Source organism: Mastigoproctus giganteus, chromosome 2, assembly GCF_048544385.1.
Source record: "Mastigoproctus giganteus isolate SK-2022 chromosome 2, ASM4854438v1, whole genome shotgun sequence".
Lineage (NCBI taxonomy): Eukaryota > Metazoa > Arthropoda > Arachnida > Uropygi > Thelyphonidae > Mastigoproctus > Mastigoproctus giganteus.
The window spans coordinates 118,750,094-118,764,413 of NC_143576.1; the positions used below are offsets into that span (position 1 = coordinate 118,750,094).

Genomic DNA, 14,320 nt, shown 5'->3' on the forward strand with positions numbered 1-14,320 from the left:
ACAGGGTTCATTCGTAACACAGACTTTGTTCGAGTAGTAAAGTCTCTAAACCTACAGTATTGAAAGAGTAATTTTAACAACAGGTTTTTTAGCTTTTATGCATATAATAGCTAATTTTATTGAAAAATTGACTTTAATTTATCCCATGATCCCTCTGGGAGTCACACCCCATAGTTTGCACACCACTGATGTAGAGTAAACTAGATGCTGTGATATTACTTTGATCTGGCAATTTTTAAAGTATGACCTTATAACTTGGTACAAAAGCTTGTCGCAATTTGTCAACAGAGTAATAACAAAGAAATACAAGGAATTGTTTTATAGTTGTGTTAAGCAAGTTTCTTATAAACTTATAAGAAACTTGCACTGAAATTAATAAAAGACAGTGCCATAAAATCATTCCTTACCTTTACCATAGCTTTGAGATCTGTCACTTTCTGGCGAAGTTCTTTTACAAGGAGATTACTCTCAGCTTCTCGCAATTTTACAGCTGTTAGTTCATCCTGAAGACTAGCAATAGAACTATCTGGAGTTGTTTCCCTCATTAGTTTAAGGGACTTTGGGAACAAAAAAAAAGTAAAAGTTTCTGTAAACTACTTATTTCAGATTAATGAAATCTAAACCAATATAACAAAAGAACTATTATGAGAGTATTTTTGGCTTAAACATATGAAATATAAAATTAAATTTATAAGAATATAATCAATCATATAACGGAGCCAATTTTTAAGTCATTATCAAAAGATAGCAGAAAAATCACTATATTCTGATATAAGAGAGACATTAAATTGACAAATGGCAAGTTAGAATTCAAATGGTTTCTATTCTGATGAATGGACTTATGAACATAAATATTCAAATGAATTATGATAAGCTATAAAAACAAATCTCTAAAGGAATTCAACATAAAAATATAATTTGCAAGATGAAACAAGGAGCAAGAGAAAAATTACTGTTCAAAGAATATTTACAAAGAATGCAGTTATGGTTGACATATGGTACCTTAACAACTGATATAGGTAAAGTACCATACATTATGGCAATGTAGATAATGCGATTAGAATGTCTTAAAATGGGAAAAAAATGTAAACAGGCACCCCCCCCCCCCATATAATATGGTACTTCTACAACACAGTTTTGCTCTAACACGATTGATAAATTGCAAAATTCCTCATACATCGTGGTACTTATATAACATGGTTTTGCTCTAACACAGTTAGAGAATTTCGGTAAACCTCGCACAACAGGGTATTTTTGAGCTATTGTGCAGGTAAAACCTTGCTATTATGTTTGATGTAATTTTTAAATGTTTCCACTCTTTGAATCCCTGCTGTTGACTTGCTAGTCAAAAAAAATTATTGAGAAATCTGTGTATTTTATTTTGTTGGGAAATTCCTGTGTTACATTCTGTGCTTTTGAACTTGTACTTGTTGAAAAATCTAGATTTCAAAGTTTTATTATTATCGGATAGCACACCAAGCCATCCAAAAGATTCAAGTCATCCAAACGTTGAAGTTATGTGCCTACTGCCACAGTTGTACTGGTTTAATACAACTTCTTTCATTCAGCTATTAGGTGCCTCCGTAGCCAGGTGGGCAGGAGCAGCAGTTCGTAGCACACGCTTCTTGATTAGACTGGGGTTCAAGCCCGTGACCACCAAATACAGAGGATGCGGAAAGGTCAGGGAATGACCACCGCATATCCTCGGAGCAATATGGCCTTAGTTGCTAATGCTCCTAAAAACCAAATAACAACAACATTCGGCTATTAGATCAAGGCATTATATCCACCTTTAAAACTTGTTCCCTCAGAAAATCGTTACAATGGATTTTGGAAAAAATTGATTATGAATCTATTCAAGTAATAGAGGCATGGAAACATTTCTCAATTGTGGACTGTATCTGAATCATAGCTTTATTGCTGAAAGAAGTAAAATCTTCAATGTTAAATGCATGTGGAAAAATGTATGGCCAGAATCAGTTCATTCAGGAAATATGATCGAACAGGCAGAAAACAGAATCGGGGCAATAGTAGAAATTTGCTACGTCGGGTAGGAGGGGATGATATGACTACTGAAGCTCTCATGGGTAGCACAGTTCGTAGAATCACCCTCCTCCCCACACCGGCTGGAAAAGACCCAAGTTTGAATCCTGTCGATGAAGGAAGGAATTTTTATGGGTCTTTTTCAAAAAATGTGGCTGAGATACAGTTCGTAGAATCACCCTCCTCCCCACACCGACTGGAAAAGACCCAAGTTTGAATCCTGTCGATGAAGGAAGGAATTTTTATGGGTCTTTTTCAAAAAAGTGGCTGAGATAGCCGGCCTCGGTAGCATGGTTTTTCCTCCCAGAAACTCGGGTTTTTCCTCCCAGAAAAACAGAAAATCGACCTCAGGACACGTGCAATTTATAGACAATATACACTGAGTAACATGGCCTTAGTCACCAATGCTCCTAAAAAAATAAAAAAGATATGATTGCTGAAGACGTTCAAGAATTATTGGTAGAAAAAGAAGCTGGCTGAGCGGATTTGTGCAAACAGCATTGGAGATAAAATCAAATCAATTCAGATGATGATATCGCAGATGAAAATTCTAAACTTCCAAATTTGCTGATGCTTTTGAGGCAGAGTTAGATGGGTCAGAAAACTGCAAGCTTGGGGGGAATACACGGACTAATAGATTAACAGTAGCCGTTGGCAGAGGTAAAAGTGATTCTTGCACTACTTCTATTGAAATGCAATTGAGCAGCAGCCTGGAAAGTAACACAATGGGGATTTCCAGGACTGCTGGGAGTCATAGTGGAACAAGTAAATACATGGGCTGCGTTAGGGTAACTAAGAGTAGAAACAGGTGCATGTATACTTGCATGTACACCAATGATAGCAGTATAGTTAATAAATTCGATGAGCTTGAAGTGCTATTCAAGACATCAAACGCTGATATTGTTGGGATATCAGAGACATGGTGTCACACAGACATAAGCAGTGCAGAACTGGAATTTGGGGAGTACAATGTGTACAGAAAGGATAGAAGGACAGAAAGGGAGGAGGGGTTATGCTGTTAGTTAAGAAACACAAAATCTAAGGAAGTGCATCCAATTGATGTTGGTGGACAATGCAATGTTGAGTCTGTTTGGTGTGACATAAGCAGTGGGAAAGGAAAAATTTAATTTAGGTGTGTGTTCTATGAATCTGATAAGTATAATGAGCAATTGTGCAGAGAAATAGAGTGGGCCAGTAAATCGGAGTATCTTATAATGGGGGATTTTAATTTCCCAGAAATTGACTGGAACTTGTGGGTTGGTCACACACACACTAGCAACGCTTTTGTGGATTTATTGGATGATTGTTTTCTACAGCAGCATGCTTGGGAGGCAACTAGAGGGAGTAATATTCTTGATCTGATTATCAGTAGTGATTCTTCATGCATCAAGAATCTGCAGATAAAGGAACCACTAGATGGCAGTGATCACAGTGTGCTGAAGTGGGATTTACTCAAAGAGGTAACTAGCATCAAGGGTAAAGGGAAGGGTTTTTGCTTTCGTGACTACAGTGGTCTGAGACAGTATTTAAATTCTATACGGTGGGACCAACTGATGATGTTACCAACAGCAAATTCAAAATGGGAAGCATTCAAAGAATTAATCTTGGAAGCTATTCTACATCTGTATTTTCTTAATTTGAGTTTATGCCCCCTTAGATTCGTATTCTGAACAAGTGGAAAGATCCCATCAGAATTCAGCATGCTCAATCCATTCAACCATCCATGTCAGATGAACTAATTAGACATGTGACAGAGAAGAAAAATGCATGGGATACATATAAATTAACATGTGACACAGAAGCCTATGATAGATATAAGCTGGCCTGTAACTAAGTTACAAAGGAGGTTAGGCAGGCGAAGGCAGATTACAAGAAATCTTTGGCAAAGGATGCAAAGAAAAACAGCAAAGAGTACTTTACTTATGCAAATTCTAGAAGGAAGGGGATGAATCATATTGGTCCACTTGATATCGATGGTTTAACTGTTGATGATCCTGCTCAGGAAGCTAACAAACAATGAATATTTTGCATCTACATTCACACATGAGTAGTTATTCAGGGAGGGGAATGCCAGAGGTGTATTCAACTCTGGCAGTAAGCTAGATAATCTTGTAATAACTGAGAGTAAAGTGGAGGAGAAATTGTTGAAAATAAACATAAGAAAGGCAACTGGGGTGGATGGAATCTATCCAGTTATATTAAAGGAGGCGGCAACAAATCCTTAGCCATAAATTATGAGAGCTTCCCTGGACTCAGGGGAGGGTACCCACGGACGGGAGATGTGCAAATGTGACCCCAATCCACAAAGGAGGATCAAAGGAAGACACAGGTAATTACAGACCTGTTAGTTTAACTTCTGTTCCAGGGAAATTAATGGAGGCACTGGTTAAAGAAGCATTGCAGGATCATCTAGACAAGACTTCAGTTATAGCTCGGATACAGCAGGCGTTTGTTAAGGGGAAGTCTTGTCTGACTAATTTAAATGGATACTATGATGTAGTCACAAAGGAACTGGATGCAGGGAATAACTTTGATATCATATATTTGGATCTTAGAAAGGCTTTTGATAATATTGCACATGGAAGACTGCTGCACAAATTGGAGCAGTGTGGCATTGGAGGCAAATTTCTGCTATGGATAAAGGGATGGTTGAGTGGGAGAAGACAAGAGAGTGGTAATCAATGGACACTGCTCTTCGTGGACTAATGTTATTAGTGGAGTCCCTCAGGGTACAGTGTTGGGTCCATTGTTGTTTTCTGTATATATAAATGATATTGATGATGGTATATCAGGCTTAATGTCCAAGTTTGCAAACAATACTAAGGTTGGCAGGGTTGTTAATGACACTAATGACAGTACACTGCTGCAACAGGATCTAGAAAAGTTGAGCAGATGGGCTGAGAGGTGGCAAATGAAGTTTAACATTGACAAATGTAAAGTACTATATATGGGAAGCAGTAATCCCAGAGTAACGTATCAACTCTGTGGTACCACACTGACAGTGGTAGAGAATGAAAAGGACCTGGGGGTAATTGTGCAGGCAGATATGAAGTTTTCTGAGCAGTGCAGACGGTCTGCAAGAGTAGCTCATGGTGTCTTGTCAATGATATACAGGAATTTTTCTAGCAGGGATAAGGAGGTGATTATCCCCTTGTACAAGGCAATGGTCAGGCCACACCTTGAGTACTGTATACAGTCTGGAGGCCTCATTTTAAGAAGGATGTAGAGCTGTTGGAACGAGTTCAGAGAAGGGCAACAAGATTAGTGAACAGAACAAACGGTTGCTCTTACGAAGAAAGGCTTACATTTTGCAAATTACAGTGTCTGGAGACTAGGCACCTGCGAGGTGATCTGATTGAGGTGTATAAAGCCTTGAATGGTTTGAGCATGCTCAATGCTGATGGAATTCTTCCTCTTGCTCAGAATAATCATTTGAGAGGGCATAAATTCAAATTGAGGAAAGACAGATGTAGGATAGATGTGCGGAAATTTGCCTTTAGCTAGCGGGTGGTTGGTTGTTGGAACAGACGTCCATCCCTTGTTGTGGAAGTTGATAGCCTAAATAAATTTAAGGTTGAGCTGGACAGGTACTTGGAACGAATGGAGGGGTGAAATGGGAGAGTGTTTTTTTTTTTTTTTTTTTTGTTTGATGCTGCATAAGCTTGCTTTTTTACATCATATGCCTCTACTAATGCTAATGTAAGTTAGTGAGATGCTCTTGTCTGACTAAACAAATGCATGCGCAGTAGTACTGTTTTTACAGCTATGCGTGTGGTTTGAAATGGCGTATTTATGAATTTCAGCATTCCCATCAAGACGAACCTGCCTTACTTCTTTAGTCATTAATTCCATTATTTTTTATGGAACTGGAGTCCAGTATAGGTCTGTAATTAGCAACTATGATCCCCCTTTGTGAATAGGGGAGATATTTGCACAGTTTCTATCTGTAGGAACCTCCCCCAAATCCAAGGATGCTCTCATAGTGATAGCTGAAGGTTTACTTATCTCAAAAGAGGTAAGTAAAAGCAGCAAAAGCTGCTTCTTTTAATATAATAGGATTGTTTTTGTCAGACACAGGCACCTTAATCACTTTTAGTTCCAACTTGTTTCTTCCACTTTCAGTTATCAAAAAGCATTTAGTTCCAGCACTGTAATAGCATGAATGTCTTCAAACGGGTGTGTTTACATAAAACAATAGTATGCAGCATTTGCCAATGGAAAATTTCACCACTGATTGGGTGCTGTCCGAAGTTTCCAACATTTTGGCCACCTTGTTCCCTGATCTGAACTCCTTTGGCTTTTTTGGCTGTGGTGTTATTTGAGGAATAGATGTATATACTGGCATTGGCACACCAATATCTTGGTCATAGTGCATATAGTGCACCAGTTCATATGTTTCATTGTGTATTATGTCTGTAAAGTGTTTTTGTAAGTTGATTTACACATTATAAGCTGAGAAACCGTGCATAGCTCTGAAGGAAGTGATTCTCTAAAATTTCTTTAATCTCCAACAGGATAACCAAGACTTCTCCATCTGAGTACAAATGACAAACCCACTATCCAGGCCGTTGTGACCCTATGTGCTGTCAGTAAGCAAAATCAAATTTTCCGCCCCAAAATAGTTGGATTAAAAAATAAGTCATAAATAAAATGGTATTCATTTATTGAAAAAGAAAATGAATTACAACATATCTTACATATAATAAAATGAAACAACAAGCAAAAATAACGAAATCATTCTGAAATTCTGGAAATAAACTTTAAATTCTAAATCACAGTAATCATATTCTATCACAATAATAAAATAAAAGGAAAATTATAATTTAAAAAAAAAATTATAAAATTATGTTTCCTTGCTTTAAGAAATGCAAATTTATTAATTATTTCATTTATGTTTATTTTTTCCAAAAGGTCATTTTCTATTGAAATTATTGCCAAATTAGAAAGGCGTTCAGACATTGTCGATCATAAATAATTTTTGATTAATTTTAATTTTGAAAAATTCTGTCAACCTGAGGCAGTTGAAACTGGTAAAGTTAGAAAAATTCTTAGTGGTATTCAACTGCTACATTTGGAAAAGTATCTGTAAAATCGTTATTAAAAATATATTGTAAAAGTTCAAATGGAGTAATACAGTATTATCTTTAAGGGTAGCGAAGAAGAATTTCTTCATACAGCTTAAGGGTAGTGAAGAAGAATTTAAGGTGCATTAAATATGAATTATTTGTTTCATTCACTGCATTTGGTTTTTTGTCTAACCTGCTGTTTGCTCACTCTCATAACCTAGAATTTGAAATTACCAATGTCAGAGGCCCAATTACAATCAGAATTTGTGAAGCTAATAATTATAGAACAATTTTATTAAGTAGGGAATTTTTTTTATGGCATTGAGTGCACCTTCACAAGGTTCTTTGTGTGTGTGTGCCATATTTGGGAAAACCACATCTACATATGCAGACCTACAGGTCTGTTAGGAAAACCATCTACATACGCAAACCTATAGGTCATTGACAATATCTGCCATCGCTCAAATTTACACAGACCAGGCCATGCGGCCATTCAGGCGGCCTGCGCTGCATACACACGCCCAGTTTGACTGCACAAACTTTGCCTGTGCAGGCAAGCCAGAACATCTGTAGGTACCCTAATACATACGAAATTGGTAGTATTACTGCCAAATTTGGATTACTAAACTGCAAATAACAGAGCTTATATCACCAAACCAGCCTCCATGCTAATAATTCAGCCACAGAACTCAGTCAACATTCGCATCACATAATTATAACACTCAAACATATTCTGCAATAATATTAACAAAACTGAAATTCCAGTTATAAACTATTATTAATACACGAAGCTTTAGCCATCGAATGATTTTCCAACTGAACCTCGCAGGATAACATGTAAAATTTCCAGTGGCGCACGCTAACCATGCACCACGGGAGCTAGAGTTAACCTTTATAACACTCAGAATTTCTTTTCCGATTAAATGAACCAATTGATGACAGAACTGCAAAAGTCCAACGTTAGGACTCTTGGTTCTTCTCATTCTTAGTTTCATAATCGTTAATTTTTATGTATAACAATCCAAGCGGAAAAGAGTGCATTTTTTTCCTCTCGGGGAATTTTTTTTATATTTTTTAATTTCGTCATTATATTTTAACCATACCATATGGATTAGGAGGTAAAGTTCATGATATTTATAAGCAATGCTAAAAAACTGAAATCGTATAAAGAATCGAAGCTATAAGCATATGCTAACAAATAAGTTGCATATGGTAGCACAAAAAATACTTACCCTGAGAAAAAATTAAAATAGAGTATATAGTACGGTCAGTCCTCGTATAACACGCGTTTACACTACACGAATTTGATCATACACGATTTATAAATAGGGGAACAATGTCGTATATAACACGAACCGAATTCGCTTGTGCATGATTCGCCTTTGTGTTTACAAGAAATGGTAGTCAAACTCGGGAATCGCCCAAACTGAAAGAAGAGAAGTTTCTGAAAATGTATGTTTTTCATACGATTGAAGATTTCAATGAAGTGGAAACACATTTCACCATAAAAACCCACAACTGCAGATATTGGTATTGTCGCAAATGCAATTAGATCAAGTTTACTACCCATTTGTAATAGATTCCACTAGCAGAAATGCAACTGGAAATTGTTTTTATGGTAGTGATCTCCAGAAATATGTTTTAGGAAAATGGGAGCTAGTGAGAGGCGATAAGCGTGTTTCTGTCTTTACTGCTTTGTTTATTCAGTTGCTACATGCAGGCACCTTTGTTTGTGTATCAAGAGTGTCTCCTCATTTTTTTCCTTTTTATACTGTAATTGCGTTTTATTCTCTAAAAATGAGTAAAATACTTGAGAAAAGTGTGAAAAGGAAGCGTGCTGGTGAAGATACTACAGATTCAGAGAGAAAAGGAAAAGCAATACCGATAGACTGTCAAAAATTCTTACCAGGAGAAAACTTGTAGCAGTCTCATACTAGTGTTTATGGCCAAAATCACACCAGCCTCCAGCCCACTGGGGTTTACCCAGTAAGGCTTATGGCCAGACTGCCTCTGTCAATAGAGGAAAAAAAAATGAAATTGTGAAACATTTGACCGAAATGAAAGAACATGTGATATTGCGCATATCACTAAATAAAAATTTTCGCTATAAAGAAGTTCGTTAATTATACATAGGTCTGGCTTGTATATGTCCAAAGTTTTTTTGATGCCCTCTTGTACTACCGCCTGTAATCGATGCTTACCTTGCCTACCTACTTGCGGCAGCCCTGCCCACTATATTATCATGGAAGACAGAACTAAAAATAAAAATCATACCATATATGGGAAATATCATGTCTAATATATTTATTTTTTAGTTTGGTGAGATCGGCAAAAGGGTGTCCATATGAGGGAAACACTTTGAATATGTGAGTTGCACTGCACAGCTTGGAAACTAGACACCTTAGAGGAGACTTCATTGAGGTGTTTAAGGCTCTGAGAGGCACAAGTAAAATGAATGAGGACAAAATTTTCACTGTTATAAATGATTCTAGAACTAGGGACCATAAATTCAAGTTAGAGTGGGAGTGAGATGTTTATACTGGATTACAGGAAGTTTTATTTTAGCCAGTGAGTTATAAATTACTGGAATAAGTCACCAACAGTATGGTTGGTAGAGTCGACAGTTTGGGGAAATTCAAAGGTCAGCTGGATAGTTACCTATGGGAGGAGTGGAAATGTATAGGTTGTCTATATCCTTTTCTTTTATTATTTATTTATTTTATTTTATTTTTTTATTATTATTATTTTACTCTTTTTTTTTTTTTTTTTTGGGCTGGTGCTGCATAATCCTTAGACTTCCTTGCACCATATCTCATTTACTAAAACTAATACGTTTTTCTCCATTTGCAGAACACTGCTCACTGAAGGAACTTCACTGAGCAGCCACTGCCCTGAAGTTGGATACCAACCTTTTTGTTCCAGTGATGCCAAGTGTTGGAACCTAAAAAATTTTTTTCCCATGCTGCTTCTACATCTTTTTTAACATGTAGATTCCATAATCTGCAATCTGTCTATTCCTTAGGTTGCCAAAGATCTCAGAATGCAGAAACATTTATTGTAACCACTCTGTACTATAAGCACAATAATAATACACACAGCAGCGCTCCACCAGGCCATAAGGAAGATAGACAAGCGGTATACCCCACTCAACCTAAGCAAGGAGTCCCCCCCCAACCAGGAGGTACAAACGAAGCTAGAAAGATTGGCAGAGAAGACACTCCATGGCAGACACTACAATGATCTCCATCAGGATCAGTTAGTTAGTTATTTGGTTTTTAGGAGCATTAGCAACTAAGGCCACATGCTCCGGGAATATGCGGTGGTCATTCCCAGACCTTTCCGCATCCTCCGTATTTGGTGGCGAAGGGCTCGAACCCTGTCTAATCAAGAAGCGTGTGCTACACACTGCTGCTCCTTCCCACCTGGGTACGGAATCAGGATCACATAGATAAAACTGCTTCCAATGCATGGCTCACGAGCAAGACACTCTTCCCCGAGACTGAAGGATTCATGCTCACCATCCAAGACCAGGTAATCAACACCAGGAATTATAGAAAATACATCGCCAAGGAGCCCAGAGTGTTCGATGACACATGTCAACGATGCTACCTGGCCTCGGAGATGATCCAACACTTCACCGTGGGATGCAAGGTGATCACCCAGACTGAGTACACTCATAGACCGGACATAACCCTTGTGGACAAGAAGGAAAAGGCTACCTATCTGATTGACATAGTGGTATCCAACACTAGCAACCTGCAGAAAACCCATGGGGAAAAAAATCAGGAAGTACACAAACCTAAGATAGGAGATCAAAGAGATGTGGCATATGCAACAAGTGACGACCATCCTGATCATCATGTCAACCACAGGTATGGTGCCAAAGACCCTACATAACAGCCTAGCAGCAATAGGTCTCCCAGCAAACACTACAAGGAGCTTCAGAAAGTCTCAATCCTGAACACCTGTAGGATAGTCAGAGAGTTCCACGACCAACAGTAACACCAGACATAACAACAACTACCCTGTGTACTTGGTAGCAATACCCGTCACGAGGTGGAACCTCCAATCAGGGAGAAATAATATAAAGAGCAATAATAATAATAATAATTATTTTAAAATTTTTGTTTCTCTTCCATTAATCCTCGTGGCTGCTACCGCAGTACAATACACAGCTGTGTGGATGGTCTCCAGTGTTGCACCACTGCTGTCAAGGTAATGCGGTATTATGTGCCGATTCAGGTGGTCTGTGACTCTCCACAAGGTTCTATTCAGCCTCTGCTTTGGTATCATGAGTCTTTGTGGGGTCCATTCCTTCGAATTCTGTTAGGGCCCTCCTCCACTTGTCCTCTATTCTGGATTCATGACCTCTTTTCTTTCCACTTCAGCTGCTGTGGGTTGTATTTCTTCTTACTCTTCCTCCTCTGGTTCAGTGGTGGTACGTTCTTCCCCTTCTGGTTCCGTATTCTTTATCCTTTGTAGTAAAAATATCAAGCTCAAGACTTGCTTGATATTTTTGAAGATTGCAGGAGCTATCAGGTTCTTTGTGACAATGGTCCTTCTCTGGTCCGCTGTCCGGTGACCTGAATATCTGGGAATCGTTCCAGCCACTTGGTACACGTAGTCTTGCCCTGTAAGTTGTCATATCGGTCTCCAGCTTCATTATTTTGTAGTATGCTTGCATGATGTACGTATTCATTTCGATGCTCCACTTCATGCAGTGGCGTTTTCTCCCTTCCTTGGTGGTCACTAGCGCAGTTGCACAGGAAGCACTTCCAGTTGGTAGGGCTGGATGGTCTTACCCTTCTCTTGTGGTAGCCATACGGGGGACAGTGCCACTTGATTGACTGTCTTCCTCAGGAGACTGTCTCTGATTTTTTGAACTGACCCCTCTGCTTAAGGCCTGAACGCGAATGACTTTATCCTACGCCACACTCGATGCAGTATGATTAATATTTCTCTGTGATATCATCCATCTATGGAGGTAGACCTGTTTAGCTCTGGCTTATGTCCAGTGGTAGTTCTCGGGAGTGACACCTGATAGTGCCACAATCTGCCACTCTGACCTTGGGGTAAGTAGGTCCCTTGGAGAAACTTTCACGATGTTTATTTATTTATTAATTTTTATTATTTTAATTTATTATTATTATTATTTTAATTTATTATTATTATTATTCTAATTTATTACTATTATTATACCAGTCCCCCAGCATGATGGAGCCGTGTTCGCTTCTGCCAAGGTGATATTCGAACCTGAGTCCATCAGGCTGGTAGTTCAGTGTTGTAACCACCGGGCCATCACGCCCAATTATTATTATTATTATTAGCCATATGGTGCAAAGAAGCATGAGGCTTATGCTGCACCAGCCAAAAAAAATTTTCTGAATTACCCCTGCGAGAGAGAGAGAGAGAGAGAGAGAGAGAGAGAGAGAGAGAGAGAGAGAGTAGAAGGGACTCACCAAAAAAAAAAAAAAAAGGGAAGAATGATGATATCCAGCTCAGGATCCTGGGTGTGCCAAGCCCATACTCACCAGATGTGAGCCCCTGAGATTGATTTAACAAACAATAGTTTAAACATAATTTTTAGTACTATTTATAACAGAAACATTTCATTAATCTTAGAAGCAAACCAAAACTTCTAAACTTAGTTGTTACTAAGGTGTTGTTGATCTCCAACCTCATCTTAATTAACCATAAAAGATTCCACATTATTACTCTTTCATTTTGCCAGCTCATAAAGCAATTTCAACTGTGATAAACAGATTTCAAAAAATATATGTTGATGTAATAAAATAAGTATTCTATCCTATAGTATTAGTATTATTAGTGGCGGGCAAAAAAAATAAGCTTATAAAACATTAGCAAAAAAACCAAAAAAAAAAACCTATCCACTTCACCCACCCATACCATCCAAGAATTTTTCTAATTCTTCCTTAAATTTCTTCTAACCGCCCACTTCCACAACAACAGATGGAAGTTTGTTCCAACAATCAATCACCCACTGGCTGAAGGCAAACTTCAGCACATCTATCCTGCAACCATGCTTCCTCAATTTGAATTTAAGCTTCCTGATATGTGTAGTCTCAACAGGAGGAAGAATGCCATCATCATTTAGCTTACTCAATCCATTCAAGGCCTTAAACACCTCAATCAGATCTCCTCTAGTTTCTAAACACTGCAATTTGCAGAAATGAAGCCTTTCTTGGTAAGAGCACCCTTTTGTTCCCTGGAATCCAGAACCTTCCTAAAGTGAGGCCAGCAGACCCATACATAGTACTCAAGATACAGCTTAACTATGGTCTTGTACAAAGGGATAATCATCTCCTTATCCCTGCTCTAGCAAAGTTTCTGTATATCATTGACAAAATCCCATTAGTTGTCCTAGTAGCCTGTCTGCACAGCTCAGAGAACTCCATATCTGACTGCACAATTATCCCCAGATCTTTTTTATTTTCCACTATCCCAAGTGTAGTATCACACAGTTGATATGTTAATCTGGGATTACTGCTACCCATATGCAGCACCTTGCATTTGTCAATGTTAAACTTCAACTGCTATTTATAAGCCCATACCTAATTTTCCTATATTTTGTAGCTCTCCCTGATTACTGTCATTAACAAACCTGGCAGCCTTCAATATCATTAATAAATATTGAAAACAACAATGGAGCCAGCACTGAATTATAGGTTATGAAAATTAGTATAATACAGAAAGAAAGAAGAATACCTGATACTCTACACCAGCATATCATGGGTGTTTTTTTTTATTTTATTATTATTTTCAAGATATATCAAAGAGCACACAAAGAAGCAGATCTTATCCTAATTAACACAAGTAATTGGTTCAATTTCAAGATAATTCCATGATTCACTCTCTTTAGCATAAAACTAAGGGAACTTAAATCCATTTCTGAAATTAACGACTATTTATTCCTCCAGGGATATTCCATGATTTATTTGCTTTAACACAGAACTAAGAGGGCTTTAGTTCCAAGTGAAGAAGGACAGATTTTTGTGGAGGTTAGTTTAAAAAGAAGTTGTAAGCACCTTATTTCATATATTTTTTAAATTTCTTTCTAAACTTTTATGGTATATTAGGGATGGCCAACGTGTGGCATGCTTCCTGATTTGGAAAAAAAAATAAATAATAAATAACATATTACACAACTGCTTGAAAAATCTAAAATTAAGATAAAGAGATCCAGAATAAAT

At 37.8% G+C, this 14,320-nt stretch overlaps 1 protein-coding gene across 2 annotated transcripts in view; it reads right to left on the reverse strand.

The window, feature by feature from the left end:
- LOC150089523 (ecotropic viral integration site 5 ortholog-like) overlaps window positions 1-14,320 on the reverse strand; it is a 338,392-nt gene that overhangs the window by 40,946 nt on the left and 283,126 nt on the right. For both annotated transcript variants that reach the window (XM_090368641.1, XM_090368642.1), the window contains one exon: window positions 408-557. In XM_090368641.1, coding sequence (XP_090224767.1) covers window positions 408-557 — 150 coding nt within the window. The remainder of the gene's footprint in view (window positions 1-407; window positions 558-14,320) is intronic.